The 18,628-nt window shown below is 39.9% G+C and overlaps 1 protein-coding gene across 1 annotated transcript in view; it reads left to right on the forward strand.

Annotated features, from left to right (window-relative positions):
* Positions 1-18,628, forward strand: part of ENOX1 (ecto-NOX disulfide-thiol exchanger 1) — a 331,173-nt gene that overhangs the window by 80,492 nt on the left and 232,053 nt on the right. The window contains exons 2-3 of the mRNA XM_004376606.2: positions 1,742-1,885; positions 2,716-2,853. Of these exons, the coding sequence (XP_004376663.1) occupies positions 1,873-1,885; positions 2,716-2,853 (151 nt within the window). The 5' untranslated portion in view covers positions 1,742-1,872. The remainder of the gene's footprint in view (positions 1-1,741; positions 1,886-2,715; positions 2,854-18,628) is intronic.

Here is an 18,628-nt window from a genome sequence, read left to right on the forward strand (position 1 = left end):
TGGCATAACATAGTTTATAAAGAAAATGTTCTACATTCTACCTTGGTGAGTAGCATCTGGGGTCTTAAAAGCCTGTGAGCAGCCATCTAAGATACTTCACTGGTCTCACCCCTAAGGGAGCAAGGGAGAATGAAGAAAACAAGACACAAGGAAATGATTAGTCCAAAGGACTAATGGACCACAACTACCATGGCCTCTGCCAGACTGAGTCCAGTACAACTAGATGGTGCCCAGCTACCACGACTGATTACTCTGACCGGGATCACAACAGAGGGTCTCGGACAGAGCTGGAGAAAAATGTAGAACAAAATTCTAACTCACAAAAAAAGACCAAACTTACTGGCCTGACAGAGATGGGAGAAACACCAAGAGTATGGGCCCTGAATACCCTTTTAGCTCAGTAATGAAGTCACTCCCGAGGTTCACCATTCAGCCGGGGATTGGACAGCCCCATAAAACAAAATTAGACTAATGGGGCACAACAGTCCAGGGACAAGGACTAGAAGACAGGAGAGGACAGGAAAGCTGGTAATAGAGAACCCAAGGTTGAGAAGGGACAGTGTTGACATGTCGTGGGATTGTTAACCATTGTCATAAAACAGTATGTGTACTGTTTAATGAGAAACTATTTGTTCTGTAAACCTTCATCTAAAGTACAATAAAAAAATAAAATAACCATGACACTTAGCAGAAATAATGGTTTAGAAAAATTTCTAAATGTATACCTAAATAAAAAATAAATATTTTTACTTGGTTTTTATGTTGAATCTGCTTAAAATTCCAACTTGCCAGGCCACGCATTTAGGTCATATGTTTTGTCTTCAAGTTTTGAACTGTTGAAAGTACATTTAAAGTGTGTATACATGAATGTTATGTGTTTCTGCATTTTTAAGGGTGGAGAGAAGGCATAAAATTTTACAAATAATGTGATATAGAGAGACGCTTTGTAACTTTATTTAATTTTTTTTGTTATTTTTATTAGAAAAGTGCTTTTAAAAGGTTAAATACATACATACATATATATATATACACAGGTATGTATGTGCTGTGCCGTTCTAGGGGAAATTCAGACCAAACCTCGTTGTGAACAATTAACATTTATCTTCCCACAGAGTCGAAAAACAAATGCATTTCCTTTGTTTCCCTAACATCCTGTAGATCTTTTGTGGACAGCATGTCATTCTTTCCTTTTCGCCTTTGCTGACTGTTGTAATTTGGGTGCACTCCTTAACCAGCCTCTGGATGAATGGGTTCTTGCTTTTTTCTTCCTCCTTTCTATTTTTCTTTTTCCCCTCTCTGAATACATTTCACAGACAACCGTCTTCCAAAATCACATCGGTTAATTTTTAACTTCAAAAAATCATATTCATTTCTGAGTCTGCCCTCTCCACTGATGTGTAAGTGTGTAGAAGAGGCTGTGCTGGGACTGATAAGACCCCATTTGTGAAGCCTGTTCAGTTGGAGGCAAGGCATTTGCCACACTCACAAACGATGCTGTCCGTTCAGCCAGCCCTGGCCTAGGTGGGTTGACCCACTCATCTCACAGCCCAAAACTGAGCCACAGGACAGCGCACGGATGGGAAGCAGTCTCCTTTCCCTGCCCATGACTGGAAGTTGTTCTTTGTTGGCTTGTTTTGTTTTTTGTACGTGTGTGTGTTTTAAATTGACAACAGCTTATCCTTCGCAGGCTCTGTCAGTTCACTATCACCGTTTCTTATCACACTGCTTTCCCCTTTTGCAGAACCCGATGATCCCCGTGGGGAGCCTGCCCTCAGCCATCCCAGTGCCCCGGCTTCTCAGGCTGCTCCTGATTTAGTAGTAGATGCGGGTGGACTCGAGAGCATCACCCAGTGTCCCCAGGTGCTTCCTCAGATGATGGCTGCAGGTAAATGTCGGTGGCTGGCACAGGACCCAACAAAGCATTTTGAGTCCATCGTGGAACCAGCTTGCCCAGCCAGGAATCTGGTGCCTGTGGCCCTTAACAGTCAGCCTAGTGAAAACAGAGCTAGTGAAACTCAGAGAGCATTAAGTCAAATTCAACGCATTTTGCTGCTTTCAGCTCTGTGCTATTTGTTTTCTTTAATTATTTACGTTGTTTTGATGGGAGTCTGTGATTATAATAAATATTTTGGAAAACTCACTTAGGTAGACACCTGTGTTTTCCTAATGTAATGATTTTAGAAAGTTTGTAAAGGAGGCAATATGTCACAAGGTCACACGGTGAATTCCGTCAGGACCAGTGTCACTACTAGACAAGTTTTTTTTTTTTTTTTTGAGAGTCTATCAGATAGTTAGAAGTCATGCCTGCTGCAGAAATACACTTGGCAAAGAAGCATTTATTTGTTTTTAGTCCTCTAAGCTAGCTGACTTGTTTTATCAAGAGAGTATTCCTGCTTTGCCTCTCGACCTTATAACTTAACTAATGCTGTTTCACTGGGAGAAGGAAAACAATTCTTCCACTTTTTTTTCCCATGGTGCCTCTTTAATGGCTTGCTTGTATAATATAAAGTACATGTCATTAAGTTTCCTCCCAGAATGTATTCAGCAACTCTTTCTGCTTATGTCTGGAGAAAACATTGCTGTAGATTCCAGTGCTTTATTTTTGTGTGGTTTGGGGGTGTGCTAAATGAAGCTTCGCATCTCTGGAAACGCAATTTCCTTTAAAACAAACACTCTTGCCTACTGACGCTAAGTCATAACTTGTTTCTTCCACAGCAGCCGATGGTTTGGGGAGTATAGCAATAGACACGACCCAGCTCAACATGTCCGTGACAGATTCCACAGCCTGGGCCACAGCCATGAATAACTTGGGCATGGTTCCCGTGGGGTTGCCTGGACAGCAGCTCGTGTCTGGTAAGCTGTCTCCTGGGTTTGAAGATGCTTGCAGCCATGCGAAGGGGTGTGGGTGACAGGTGCCCAGTAATCTCTGCACACAGCAAGTGTTGAGCATGGCCTTTGATTTATGACTGGGGTATGTTTGGCAGGTTATGCTTGGGATGCTTTTCCTCCTTACCTTGGTCTTCTGCCTAGTAGCTGTTCTCAGAAAAATCCACCCTTACTGTTACTGCTATACACAATATCTATCTTCTGTAGCTTTACAACATCAATTGCATTTTTTTAATTGGTAAGTAGAATGGCTAACGTTGTCTTTCCAATTTGGAACACTCTGTCAGGTACATTATCCCATTTGATTCCACAGTCTTCCTTTGAGATTGGTAGATATTTATTGTTTTTGTTGCTCTTGTTATTGTTCCCATTTTACAAGTGGGGAAACAGAGGACCAGAGGCCAGCTGACTTCCAGCATCAAAGTGGCAGAGCTAGAAACCCAGCGCAACTAACACTAAACACCACATTTTCTTTCCACCACACTTTGGAATCATAATTCAATGTATTAGATAGAGGAAATGTTTAGAAATATCGCAAAGTAGATGTTAAATATTTCATAATTGAGAATTTTCCGCATGCCCTGTGACATGTGCTTTCTGAAATAGAATAAATATATATATATGTAAGTGTCTTGGAGGAGCATATCTGCAACCGAAAACAATTAGTGTAAAATCAGTGTGTAGAGTCAGGTGTTAAGTAATCGTGCAGACTAGTAATGTAGTAATTTCCAGAAGGGTCAATCAGTGGGGCTCTGAGGGAAGATGTTATCAAGAGGGTGGGAATTGAGCTATGTCTGGAGAGATACATAGAATTTGCATATTCACTCACTCACTTATTTATTCATTCAAGAAATATCTGCTAAGGTCCTATCTTGGTGTAGGGGCTCCAGCTAAACAGAATAGGCATGGGTCCCTGACCTCTCAGACTTTGCAGTGTATTTGGAGAGGTAGACAGTCAGTTGATATCGTTATAATGAAGGAAGAGCAATTCACTTGTGACTGTCAAGTGAGCTGAGAGTAGGTGATGTAGATAAGGAGAAACTAGTTGCCTCTGGAGAGTCCCTGAGCTCCATACCTACAGACCCGTGCACCCTGTGAGAGTTATCCAAGCCTTCGGCTGCCTTTTTTTTTTTTTTTTTGTCAGTAATAGCCATAGATGAAAAACTACAAACTGGCTCTAGTAATGTTTGTGTATGTGTACATGTATCTGTGTATATGTACATATGTGTACATTTATGTGTGTATATATGTACATACGCACACACACATATATGGTTTCTGTTTTCAATAAAACAAGAAAAAGAACATGAGGAGAGGAGAGGAGAGTAGGAGACAGAGAAAAAGTAAAGACTGAAAGATTAAGTTATAAAACATCATACTTGGGATATTTATAAAGTTCTTCAAAATGCTATAAAATTTATACAATTGGAGATTCGTCTTCTGCGGGATATGTGTATATGTGTGTGTGTGTGCACAAAAAGGTCATTTTCTATGATTGGAACATGTGTTTCTCCAAACCCATTTTCCCTAAAGCTAATCTAGATAGATACTTCCTTCCAATAACTTGAGAGTAAAGATTTGTATTTTTCCACCCAAATTTTCCTAGCTGCCTAATTGAAATATTCACAGAGCAGAAATGACTTTACTCCTCGTCTCCACCTCCTCCTTCTCTCAGAAAACATCATGCGACTCCCAGAGTCAGCCACAACCTCAACAATTCATTATTTTTTCTTATGATTTTGAGTCTTCTGACAGCTTAACCATGACCAATTTATGATTTTTCCTGCAACTTACCATGAAAAGAATTGCAGCCCTACTCGTTATAGAAGATTTAGCGTATCTACCCTGAATTACGTTCTCTATCTCCTGCATTAGCCAAACTGCTTAAACTGCTTTTGAGCCTTTCAGGGTCTTGCTAGGCTTTCCTTCATCATCCTCAGCCTGCCTGTTTAACTGTCCTTTGCTTTGTTCTTGGAGTCCCTGAATGGTGCAAACAGTTAATGTGCTCGCCTGCTAACCAAAAGGTTGGAGATTCAAGTCCACCTAGAGATGCCTCAGAAGAAAGGCCGGGTGAGCTACTTCTGCAAAAATGAGCCATTGAAAGTCCAGTGGAGCACAGTTCTACTCTGACACACATGAAGTCACCACAAGTTGAAGTCAACTTGACAGCAACTTGTTAAGTGGTTGCTGTGTTCTCAAGGCCGCCAGACGACTACATTTGTTGACGCTATTTCAGAGCCAAATTCTGTTTTGTTTTGTGTGCTTGTGTATTTTCTTCCAGTCTTTTTTCTATTAAGATATTTTTAATCATATTAAATAGAAAATTTTCATCATTTTAAGTATAAAATCATATTAAATATAAAACTAAAATTTTAGTGTATGCATTTGTGTTAACATCTTATCCTAAGTTGTGTTTACATTTTATATTAAAAATTTTAAATAGTCTATCAAATACATCTGTTCTTGTTTACGTAAACATTCTTCTCTTTACATTTATGCTCTTTCCATTTTTTCACTCTTAATAGCCAGGTTTCTCTGGAGAATTTAATCTCTCTGACCATGTTCTTTTTTCTGTAAAATGGTGATAGTATCTATTCCATGGGACTGTTGTGGGATTTAAATATAACTTACATAAAATGGTTTGCATAGTGCCTGTACGTAATAAGCATTCATTAAATATTAGCTCTTATTCTTTCCTTTCCCTCTCTCTAAATAACATTACAATGAATTTTTTTTTTAATTTTTTTTATTGTACTTTAGATGAAAGTTTACAGAACAAATAGTTTCTCGTTAAACAGTTAGTACACATATTGTTTTATGACATTGGTTAACAACCCCACGACATGTCAGCACCCTCCCTTCTTGACCTTGGGTTCCCTATTACCAGCTTTCCTGCCCCCTCCTGCCTTCTAGTCCTTGTACCTGGGCTGGTGTGTGCCCCGTTAGTCTTGTTTTGTTTTATGGGGCTGTCCAATCTTTGGCTGAAGGGTGAACCTCAGGAGTGACTTCATTACTGAACTAAAAGGGTATCCGGGGGCCAAACTCTTGGGGTTTCTCCTGTCTCTGTCAGGCCAGTAAGTCTGGTGTTTTTTTATGAGTTAGAATTTTGTTCTACATTTTTCTCCAGCTCTGTTGTGATCCCGGTCACAGCAGTCAGTGGTGGTAGCCAGGAACCTTCTAATTGTACTGGACTCAGTCTGGTAGAGGCCGTGGTAGTTGTGGTCCATTAGTCCTTTGGACTAATCTTTTCCTTGTATCTTGTTTTCTTCATTCTCCCTTGCTCCCGAAGGGGTGAGACCAATAAAGTATCTTAGATGGCTGCTCACAGGCTTTTAAGACCCCAGATGCTACTCACCAAGGTAGAATGCAGAAAATTTTCTTTATAAAGTATGTTATGCCAATTGAGCTAGATGTTCCCTGAGAACATGGTCCCCACAGCCCTCAGCCCAGCAATTTGGTCCCTCAGGGAGTTTGGATGTGTCTGTGGAGCTTTCCATGACCTTTCCTTGTACAAGTTGTGCTGGCTTCCCCAGTACCATGAACATTTTTATGCAAAGAGCTTTTCAGCATTAAAATTATTTCCTTTGGATAGAATCCTAGATGTAGAATTAGTAGGTCAAAAGAAATGAACATTTTAAAGATTCTTGTTAAATATCGAGCAATCAATTTCCAAAATGTACATATATATTTAAAATTTACTAATTTGATAGGCAAAGATGGCATCTTATTTTATCTCAAATTATCTTATAAATAGCCTTGTTTAATTTTTCCCTTTTTCACCATCATTTTCTACTCATATTGCCTCTGTAAATAGATTATTCTCATTATTATATCCATTTATCAAATAGAGTTCTTGGTTATTTTCTTTTCCGTTTCTCTTTGATCCATCATTCATTATGCATTTTAATCCTTGGAATTCATATTTCCCAAAAATGTTTATCTAGTCTGTTTTTTATCTCAGTGTTGGTTCTTTATTTTCAATTTTTAAAAAATTTGTTTAATTTTTCATTTATGAGTTCTTTGTCGTACTTCTAAGTACAGAAAGATTTTTTTGTACTCTAGGAATTGTATGTATATTCCCAATTTTCCATGTCCCATTGATTCACCCCCTTTTATCAGAAATTAAATTAATTTCTGGATTATCTATTCTGTACTACTCATCTGTTTATTTCTATTCCAGCACCACATTGTTTCAATTCTCATAGCTTTACAGTATATTTATATGAAGTATCTTATGCCATTTTCACTGTACCTGTTGTTTCTTTTCAGCCTAACCATAGTAGGCTGCTTCCTACTCAGCTGTATCTCAGCCCCCTCTCCGGTTCCTTCAGTATGGCTGTAAACTGTTAGAGGCAATCTTTAATGTTCAGAAGGGACTTGAAGATTATTTAGTGTAAACTTCCTTCCAAGAAATCCTCTCTAAAACATCTCTGACAGGATTATGGAGAGGCTGGATTTTATGAGCACTTGGCTTTCTCCCAAACTTTCTGATATTTCTAAATGACCAGCCACTCTTCCCATATTTGTTAAAATTAAACTGACACTAAATCCCATTCCTCACTGCTTCTTCAATTTATTGAGAGATTAAAATTATCAGCAAAGCAAGACACACATTGTTCATGTCCTCCTATTTTATCAAAAGAATTTCCCAGGAAATCAGATCACTTACTGCTGTCATATCATGCCTTTCTGCCGTATTGTTTTGTATGCCCACAATAATACCACTTCTACTTTTCTCCCCTTTTATCTTCACCCAGATGGTCTCCACTATGATTCCATTCCCAGTTTTATGAATTTCCATGTTTACCTTTTTCGTATAAAGTGCTACTTAAGATCATTACATTGACTTTACTTCTCTTATCTAAAACATACCATTACATTGTTATGCCCAAGCCCTAAATTCCATCTTCCAAAGTCTTGGTTTATCAAAAGATACTATTTACCTCCGTGTATTATTGTTTTATGTTTATTTTATTCTCCAAATTTTGTTTTAACTTTGTGGATTTTTTTTTTTAATATTTATTTTTATTATCAATACTTTGTGCATTGTTATAAGTCAGGTTTTCTGAACTGGTCCATTGGAACATTGGTGCCCCATAGTTATTGTTCGGTAGGGTAGATGCTATATAAGAATTGAAGTGGCCTAACAACTGTGGCAAACTCTGGGTTATACACAGTTAGGCTGCTTTCTGTAGAGTTGGTTTTCTGTCTTTATTATGCTAATGTGCAGTGAGAAGTTTTGAAGAGTAGGATCTAGTATGTAGTATTCCCCAAACTGAATTTAACTGTTAAAAGAATACTCAATAACATCTCATGAAACACTAGAATATAACCATCCAAAGCAGATTTTTCCTCTCCATTGTGGAGATCTTTCTCCACTCCAGTCCATCTTTCTGTGCTCTGTATGAAATCCTCTGTGTGACTTAGAGTTTTGTTTAGTGTCACTCCCTAATCTCAAGTTTCAAATGAATGCTCCTGTGGTCAGATGTTGCCTGAACCCTTCCTTGCTGTTTTCTACGATACACGTTGTCCCTTTCCAGGAGCCTCTACTTGGGTGTCATAAGCCAAAATCCAGAATATCAGATCCTGAGCTTTGACACCATCTGGGTGACCAGCTGCTCTCTTTCTCTACACCCTGGTTTCTTTTCCAAAGTTATAATCACCAACTGGAAAGACAGTTGAAAAGCAGCAGCTGAGTCCCCAGGTTTTAAGTTTCTTGCCCAGGCTGGTATGGGAACTGGTAATGCTTCCTGGGTATTCTCTGGCTGTGAGATTGTATCTTTTTCTTTTCTAAATTTCTTTCCTAATGTCAGCAGTCCTTTCCTTAGCTATTGACTTTAAGTTGACACACAACTTTTGCCCCAAATTTCTTAGCATGCCATTTGTCATATATCAGATACACGTTCCAAAAGGCCATCACACCTCCCTATTAGCTACATAAGAGCTATATACGAGATAGTGCCACATCCCTCATCAGTGGTTAACTTGGAGCCAATAAAAGACTTCTTCACATTTAAAAGATGGCCGTGTAAATGCACCCAGCAGTGCAGCAGAGGAAAGGCCTGGCCTAGCTACTTCCATACAGCCATGTAAAGGGTCGCAGTTAGAATCCACCAGCTGCTCCCTGGAAACCCTATGGGGCAGTTCTACTGAGTCCTTTAGGGTCGCCATGAGTCGAAATCAACTCGATGGCAACAGATTTGGTTTTTTGGTTTTTTAATCTCCATAAAACCCTATGGAGCATAATTCTACTCTGAAACACTTGGGGTTGCCATGTGTTGGAATCAACTCGACAGCAACAGGTTTGATTTGGTTTCTGTTAGCCCTCTTAATTGTTCCTTGATTTATGCCTTGCTATTTCTTCTTCAGAAGCTCTGGATTCACCACCGTCACCGCCTTTGTTTCTTGCTACCACGAGAAGCGCTTAGCCTTATAACTCATGAAAAGGCTTAGATGGCTTACAGCCTCGTCTGCATCCTCTTCATTACCCTCGCCCATTCACTGTTGCCTAAACTCATTTCAGTTCTTCTCTGCATCCTCTGAATATTTTTTTCTAGTTTCCTTCTTGGGTTGTTTAATCCTCCCAGGAACACCTTTATCCTCTTTAATAAGCCCGAGTACGAAGAGGCATTTGTCAAATTCTTGCATCTCCTCAAGCATCACTCTTTTAACTGGGATTTATTAAGCCAGATGATGTGCTGAATACTGGGAATACAAGACATAGACCCTACCCTCATGTTTTAGAGTCTAGTGGAAGAAACAAGAAAGAGTAAATAAGTAAATATAAATTAACATAAGTGGTATGCTTCTCATAGATAAATGGTTCTGTAGGATGTCATTGAAGAATATTAAGTAGGAGAGTAGTATGACTACAGTTGTTTTTTTACAGAGCAGTGTTTTGAGTCCTACAGAGAACCTTTGGCGTATGGACAGGTTGACCATAGGAGAGCAGATGGGAGGCTGTAGCAGGTACCCAGATGAGAGATAATAATGGCAATAACGAAAATCACAGCGGTGAAGATGGAGAGAAGTGAAGGGACTCGTGGGACCTTTAGATGTAGAAGCAGCAGGAATTGTTGACTAATTCTTTGTAGAATGTTAGGAGATGGAAGAGCCAACAATGACCCCTGGGTTTCTAGACTTGAAAATGGGGAGGCTGGACAATAAGAGCAGGAGGGGGTGTGGAAGGATAGTGGGTTTCCTTTTGGATGTGTTGACTACTTTGAAGAACCTGTTGAAAGCAAACATGTGGTAAGTAGTCAGATTTTTGGGTCTAGAGCTCAGGGAAGAAGCATGGACGAAGAGGTAGCTTTGGCGGGCATCAGCACATGGATGGCCATTGGCGCGCCAGGGACCTTTCTGCCCCACCATCCTTCTGCTGTGAAATTAGGACCAGTCCCTCAGCTGTTCACACAGGTGTCAGCCTGGCCTCCAGTTGTGTCTCCAAATCTCCCCATTTCCCCTCTTTGACCCACTACATTTCTGCCCACTACTGGGTTCCAAGGTTTGAAATAAAGAGAAGTGGTCATAGCTCAAACATGTAGGATGTGAATCTGTGCCTGAACTCACTCTTCACTTTACAGAGACACTGAGAAGAACAGTCTGCTGATAAGCCATCCCACATATTCATTTTTAAAACAAAAATAATACTCAAACCAGTAACCTTCCTTTCTTTAGTCACTTCAGATATTAAAGGTGGCACTCTCTGACACAGGTATGATTAAGGGGATGCAGATAGCTTGCTGTATAGTGGTGGGTCTCTCTAAAAGATGGCACTTATAGTTCTCCTTGTTTTTATTTTCCATCTCACCTAAAGAGTTCTCATCATCAAGTGTTAGAAAACAAATAGGCCCTTGACTTATGTTTCACAATTTATGTACCTGATTTCATAGATTTCTGACAGACCCTTTACACTTTGCACAGTTATTTACCCTTTTCTCCCCAGGATGTCAGGGCAGTACATTGGTATATTTTTTCATTCACCACAATATTACTGATGGTTTAAAATGTACAGCACCTTCTACAAGGCATAGAGAAACAGCAATTCACACAACAGACAGGTGGTGATTTTATGGAGCATACTTATTTCTAAAAAAGCAGAGCTTTTCCAAATAATTGTACAAAGAAATTATTTATTTACAATTGTGGGGTGCTGCATGAGCAGGGTGGGGAGCCTGACTTGTATTGAGGGGTGGTTCAGAAAAGGCTCCTCCTCCAAAGAGGTAATAGTTAGGCTAAGGCGTGAAGGATGGATTAGAACTGGCCAAGTAGCAGAGGGGAAGAGCAGGAAGAAAAGAGGACTTTGAAAAGATGGGAGAATTCTAAGAACAGAAAATGGCTTGTGCAAGGGCATGAAGCGAGAGGAGCTTAGCTCTTTCAAGAAGCGAAAGGCCAGTCTATGTGAGTGGAGGTGGTGGTTGGGATGGGGTACCATTGGCTGGTTGGTGCTGAAGATGAACTGGGAGAGGGTCACTGGGGCCAGATCATGCCTGCCAAAGTAAAGAGTACTGATTTTATTTGAAATATGAGCTACTGAAGGCTTTTAAGCAGGGAAGTGACCTCTGACTTGTTTTTTAAAACAATGATCACCCCAGTTATATAGGGACTGGATGGAAGAATGGCGAGAGAGGAGACTGATTTACATTTAGAAGGCTGCTGAAGGTCCAAAAGAAGATGATGGAGGCTGGAACGACAGAGACAGTAGTGGAGATGGTGTCACGTAGACGGACTGGATATATTTGTGTACGACTAGGGTACTGAACACCTCCTATGAGCCAGCCATTGCTCTAGGTGCTGGCGGCACAGGTGCCCTCTTGGGGCTTTCATTCCGATGCTGTGATCATGATGTCTTTGTGTCTATAGCACGTCTGCCAATAAGAGAATTTGTAGAAAATTGTTTCCGAAAATAATTGCTTCTGCCTGTACCATGTACTATAGAAGGCATTTGACATGACTTAAAACAAATCAAGGCTTGTCCTCAAATAACTCTACACAAATGACAGCAGCCTACATCCTTGTTGACTAAAGATGTTATAAAATGCAATGCCTTGTCAAGTGCTTACATAATATAAAATGGTCATTTGAAATGTAGTCATTTTTCTTTTCCATGGAATGAAGAACAGAAACTTACTTGCTTCACATTAGATTAACTTTGTCAAAGTTATCAATGCCTAATTTTTTTCTTTCTGTGTAGGCCACAACAAATACATTTGAAATTTTATACTACTTTCCAGCTCTTGGTTAGCTTAGTCTTTATTCGGTCTCTCATTCTCTGGTGTATGTACTAGTCATTAGCCTTTTGAGTTATCTGAGTTACTTTCTTACCTGCTATACCAAAACTAAAGAACATATTTTAAAATAATTGTATGTATTTTTACATATGTTGCCATAAAGTTGATTCTGACTCATAGCGACCCTATAGGACAGAGTAGAACTGCCCCATAGGGTTTCCAAGGAGTGCCTGATAGATTTGAACTGCTGGCCTTTTGGTTAGAAGCCATAGCTCTTAACCACTGTGCCACCAGGGTTCCCTACATATGTATAGATACATTAAATGTATACGTATTACTTAAAGATCTATAATGTGTGTATGTGCATATCACAAACACACACATTCCCTAATTTTTTGCTTTCCTTTTTTTCCCCTGTAGAGTAGAGAAGCTTCAATATCTTTAATAGCTCTGTAAGATGAGGGGAAGTATTTGCATTCCACATTGGAGAATTGTACCATCCCCCTAGAGTGGACTGAGTCATTCTGATGCAGCAGGGAATAGGAAGAAAAGGCAAACAGTTAAATTCCCATATGAAAATTAGTTTGACTGTTCCTATCCTGATGTAAGTGAGTGTGTGTGACACATATTACTATATACTGGATTTTTGTTCTGAGTTATTGTGAAAGCCTTTTATGTGTAAATATGAAATAATTGCATAGTGGCTTCCTTTTATTTCCTTTTATTATTCTGCAGCCTTATTATTTACTACATGTTGCATACTGTGTTCTTGAGTTATAGATACATTATGTACGTTTATAATCTGTTTATCATATATGTAATAGACTGTGCTGAGGTGTGAACTTCTGTGGGCAAGAACCACATCTAGTTCATCTTTGAACTTCCTCTACAGCAAATATAGAGACGGGAACTCAGTAACTATATAGTTGAATGAATATATTCTTTGATTCATTCATATAAATAATTATATAAAGATGTGTAATATTTGGAAAAGTCAGTTTTATGCGTGGTCCTTAGACCATTCTAAAGTATAGCTTTTATGTCTTTAATCATGGTTAGGGACTAAGGGTGACCACAGCCATCAGCCCCCTTATTTGACATCTGCGATTTTTTTTTTCTTACATTTGAGCATTATCTTTCTACATTACATCTTCTTTCTTCTTTTTTTGTATTTTTCATGTCTCTCCTTATCATGTTATTGTCAGTTGCCATGAAGGCAGCTAGAACTCATGGTTGCCTTATGTGTATTAGAACAAAAGGCTGTCTTCTCCTGCGCCCTCTCCATGATCTTTGAAGTGTTTGAAGCCATTGTTGAGGCTGTTGTGTCAATCCATTTCATTGAGGGTTTTCCTTATTTTCACTGACCCTCTGCTTTACCAAACATCTTTTCTAGTGATTCATCTTTCCTGATGATGTGCCTAGAGTAAACGAGCTTCTAAGGAGCATTCTGGTTGTATTTCTTCTAAGACTGATTTGTTCTTCCGCAAAGGACAATAATAAAATCTATCAATTATTGAGAACCTAATATGTGTCCAGGGCCCTGGTGACACAGTGCTTAAGAGCTCGGCTGCTAACCAGAAGGTCGGCAGTTTGAATCCACCAGCTGCTCCTTGGAAACCCAATGGGGCAATTCTACTCTGTCCTATAGGGTTGCTATGAGTCAGAATCAACTCGACAGCAGTGGGTTTGGTTGTTGGTTTAATATGTGTCCAACACTCTAAATATCTTTCTTCATTTAATCCTCTTCTGGTTAAATATTATTAACCCCATTTCATAGATGAGGGAACTGAACCTAGGTTATGTTAATTAACTTACCGAAGATTACCCAGGTAGAAGGAGGCGGTGCTAGAATTGAAATCCAGATCTGTCTAACTAATATGCTTCTACTACATCAGGATTTGGGGGGAAACTACTAAAGCAAAACCTCTCTACTTTACATTTCTTGCCTCGGGCCAATCCTATATTCATATTCTTATTTTTAAAAAGTACCTTAGGTGGAAATATATGATTCAGGGTGGTAATAGAGATTTTTTTTGTTTTGAAATTAAAAATATTTCAATTATTTAATTTTTATGCATATCCTTTATTATGATTGAAATTTGGAGATTTCTATGAAGGCTTAAGGGTTCAGGATTTGGCATACAGTGACCTAGAATTTGTACTAAAGTTTAACCAGAAAAGATTGGTAATATATAACGGACTGCTGTAAATAAGACCATGGTGGTCATTCCCTCACATTCATGACTATAGCCAAAAAATGATAATAAATATATGCAAAAGGTATACCCTTCAGCCTAAAAATAAGTAGAGAAAGCTCTTCCAAAGAAAAAAACAAACTTGAACTTTTTAGTAATTAACACAGATAAGATGGACTCAGATCAACGTAAATACTCAATACACTGGAAGTACAGAATCCAGAGCGAGTGGGACTGTCTATTAGGTAACATAAACCAAAAAAAAAAAAACCAAACCCATTGCCGTCAAGTCCATTCCAACTCATAGCGACCCTATAGGACAGAGTAGAACTACCCCATAGGGTTTCCAAGGGATAGCTGGTGGATCTGAACTGCCAAACTTTTGGTTAGTAGCCGAACGCTTAACCACTGTGCCACCATATATGGAGGGAACTCCTGGCTGATAGATTCTGTTTTCTCAGAAAAGGAAGTAGGGTCATCTAATAAGGTTAAATGGGTTGATGAGGAATGAAAAGTTTGAGAAAGAGGGAAAATCCTTGAAGGTAGTCATTGGGGAGTGAGAAATTCAGTGAGAGTGCTGAACACTGTTGAAAGCCCTGCAGGGTTTTCTCCAGCAGGGTGCATCTTGCCAGGGGCAGGCGCAGAGAAGGGGAGTGGCTTTATCTGGGTTGTTTTTCACCAGGTGGCTGACAGGGGCACAAAGAAGATGCATATGAGCATTTACAGGAAAGTGATCCCAGAGCTGGACCACGCAATCCTCCAGGCTGGGGTTGGCAGCAGTGCAAACAGGGAGGGACTGATGAGCAGGGAGAGAGAGCAGGGCTCCCTGGATGGAAGAGCTGGTGGAGGTAAGCAGGAAGTCAGAAGGGTAAGAAGGTGTAAAGGAGAGGGGGCATTAGCTGATAACATCTATAGATAGGGACCTTTTCCTTGATATTCACAGAAGAAAAAAGATTTTTTTTTCTTTAGAAATTGAGGAACTATCTCTTATAGACATAATAGTGGCTGAGGGTCTTGGGTTTGAATCCAGGATTTTTCCCTAGCTTAAAAAAAAAAAGTATCTTAGAAATTAAGGGACTGTCTCTGCAAGGAGTCCCTGGGTGGTAAAAACAGTTAATATGCTCGGCTGCTAACTGAAAGGTTGGAGATTGGAGTCTACCCAGAGGCACCTCAGAAGAAAGACCTGGTGATCTACTTCCAAAAAATGAACTATTGAAAACCCTATGGAGCTCAGTTCTACTCTGACACACATGGGGTCACCATGAGTCAGAATCGACTCCATGGCAACTAGTTTACTGGTCTCTACAAGAGGTAGATAGTGACTACAGAGCCTGAGGGTCTTGGGTTTGAATCCAGACTCTTTGCCTTTGCTGTGTAACCTTACGCAAGTCATTTAACTTCTCTGAGTTTGACTATAAAGAGGCAGGTAATAACATCAGCATTAAGGAACTCTTGCAGTGTCCACAATCAGTAATATAAAGTATGGAATTTTATATTTGTAAGGATCCAAACATGTTAGTTTCCTCTGCCCTTATTTGAGGACAGTTTAAGGAAGGGAGAGGGGTGACCTGTGGATGGCTTTGTACTTTAAGGGAGAAAAAAAGACAACTTTGCCTCGTGAGAATTCATCCGCTTGTCCTGTCTCTTCTCCTGCTCTAGGAGCAGTGACGCTATTCTCTTTAAGCCACGTGCCTGTAACACGAGGAGGCAACCCACTGTACCCTGCGCACCCCATAAACCATAGCTCTGTGACCGTCTCAGTTAAAATATTTTCCACAAGTCACCTAGATCAGCTGGAGAGCTTACAAAAACCATAGATTCCTGGACTTATTTCAGACCTTCTGAAAAATGAGGCCCTGGAAATTGCAACTAAAGTTTGAGAAACACAACTCCTTGAAGCACTTAAGTTCTGGGCTGAGGGGAGAGGGACCAAAAAATACTTGGTTTGGCCTGGGAGTGGGTAGGGAAGGCTCTCTGATGCTACCTTTCTGTGGTCTTAACTACAATGCAGTTTTACAACTGAACTTTTTTAATAAATTGTTTTATTTTATTTGTTGTTGTTGAAAATACACACAGCAGAGCATACACCCATTCAACCGTTTCTACATGTACAATTCAGCGACACTGATTATATTCTTCAAGTTGTGCAGCCATTCTCACCCTGCTTTTCCAAATCGTTCTTCCACCATTAAAATAAACTCACTGCCCCCTAAGGTTACTATTTACACTTTTGAGTTTCTGTTGTCAATTTGATCCCATATAGGTAGTTCTTTAAAAGAACACAATGCTCAAAAAAAAGCATTCTTTCCTAATTAAGATAAACTGTTCGGTTTAAAGAACACTTCAAGGTATGTTTTTGGTTTAGGGTTTAAAGATCATCTCAGGGCAGTAGTTTCATGGGTTCATACAGCCTCTATGGCTCCAGAAAGTCTGGATTTCAAGAGAATGAGAAATTCTGTCCTGCATTTCCCCCCTTTTGATCAGGATTCTTCTACAGAATCATTGATCAAAACATTCAGTAATGGTTACAGCTCAATTTTTTTTTGTAAAAATAGCAAAACAGAAAAGTACCTCAAAGGTAACCGCAGGATGCAGATTCAAAAAGCAGTTATTGAGTATCTACTATGCTCAAGCACTGTGTATAGAATCCCATTTAATCAGTTTTTATCTTGAAAATAGATGTCTTGGGCATCAAGACACACATCCTTCAACTGTAATAAACTCTGTTTTCCTCCTCATCACAGACATTTGCTTGCTATCCTAGAAGACAGAGTTTTGACCTTAAGACTTTACTTCCAAAAGTTTATGCCTACAAGGCAAAGGGACAGGGAAAGGAGACATACGTAGCCTTCAAGTTCCACTAAGTCTTTCCAACCACGAGGGCATCTTCAAAGAAATATTCTTCACTTCACTGAATAGGACCCTTGTGACCTCCGTCAGTTAATGTAGCCTAGCCATTTATTCCATCTCAGCAGGAAACATCGGCCTGAACTCCCTAACGTGAGGCAACTAGAGTCTCCACTGGGGACCCCGTGCACAGAGTGAATCATTGCTGATGAGGTTCTAACCAGACACATTTTGATAAGCTAGTGGCCTCTCTCAGAAAGCATGTATTTGAGAACACCTTTTTGAATTTGTTCATCCCCAGCTGTGAGAAAATACTCCCTAGTCATGGGTAGGAAAAAGGCAATTTAGAAAAAATAATAGAGGGAAACGATGATTTCATCCTTGTCTGGATTTTCTGGGTCATCCTTGCTGGGACTTGGCCCAGGAGAAGGGCAGTCGGGAGATTCTGCAGGAGCAAGGGGATGGGCGCAGCATGCAGCAGAAAACAACAATCAGAACAACACAGGGAAGCAGAGGGCCCAGGGCCTGGGGACTTGGTGTTAGGTCTGCTTTGCTCCATCGTGTGGAGCTAAGTGACTGTGGGCAAGTGGCACCAATTCCAAGGCTCTTACTATGCCCACCCGCCAAAGTAGGGTGTCCAGGCTTCCTTAAAGTTCTGAAATCCTCTGATGTCTGAGAAAAACCCTAACATTCAAGAACATAAGCTGTTAATATGCAGAATGCTAAAGTAACTAGCATCTGGCTAATACCTTGATTATAAGAAGTAAGGAAATAAAGTGAGATAGTAACTCTTAACAGGCCCTTTAGCAGGAACTGCAGGGAGGGTGCCTATAATTAAGGTAATCTTTTTGGTGGTGATGTGGTTTTTGTTTGTTTATTTGTGTATTTGTTCTTTAATGGATCCAGAGGGCACCTCCGGAGTTAATCACACATACAGCCATGTGAGTGATCTCGGAGAATCCTCATAAGGAACTTTAATCATTCCAGGCTTTGAAGAAACAAGTTGCAAGAGAGGGAAAGATATATTCCGGCCAGTTTCAGGGCTTTGCTGAGTGGCATTTGCTGAGTAACCAGGGACAAAAGTGAAGATAAGTAGTAGTTTAGATGCTAAGAAAAAAAAAAGATGGTTATCAAGTCGACTCCAATGCATGGTTACCCCATGTGTTGCAGGGTAAAACTGTGTTCCATAGGGTTTTCACGGCTGTGACCTTTTGGAAGCAGATCACCAGGCCTTTCTTCTGAGGCACCTCTGGGTGGGCTCTGATTGCCAACCTTTTGGTTAGTAGCCCAACGCTTAGCTATTTGCACCACCCAGGGACTCCAATTAGGTACAGACCATCTACAATTCTAAATAAGTGGCCTTGTTTTGCTTTCGTTTATAATTGCTTTTCATCATGGCTATATCTGATTTCTGAACTTAAAGTTCTTTAAAGAAAATTAGGAACTGTGAAAATATGAGTAGGAAGGAAC

Source organism: Trichechus manatus, unplaced genomic scaffold (genome assembly GCF_000243295.1).
Source record: "Trichechus manatus latirostris isolate Lorelei unplaced genomic scaffold, TriManLat1.0 scaffold00044, whole genome shotgun sequence".
In the NCBI taxonomy this organism is placed as follows: domain Eukaryota; kingdom Metazoa; phylum Chordata; class Mammalia; order Sirenia; family Trichechidae; genus Trichechus; species Trichechus manatus.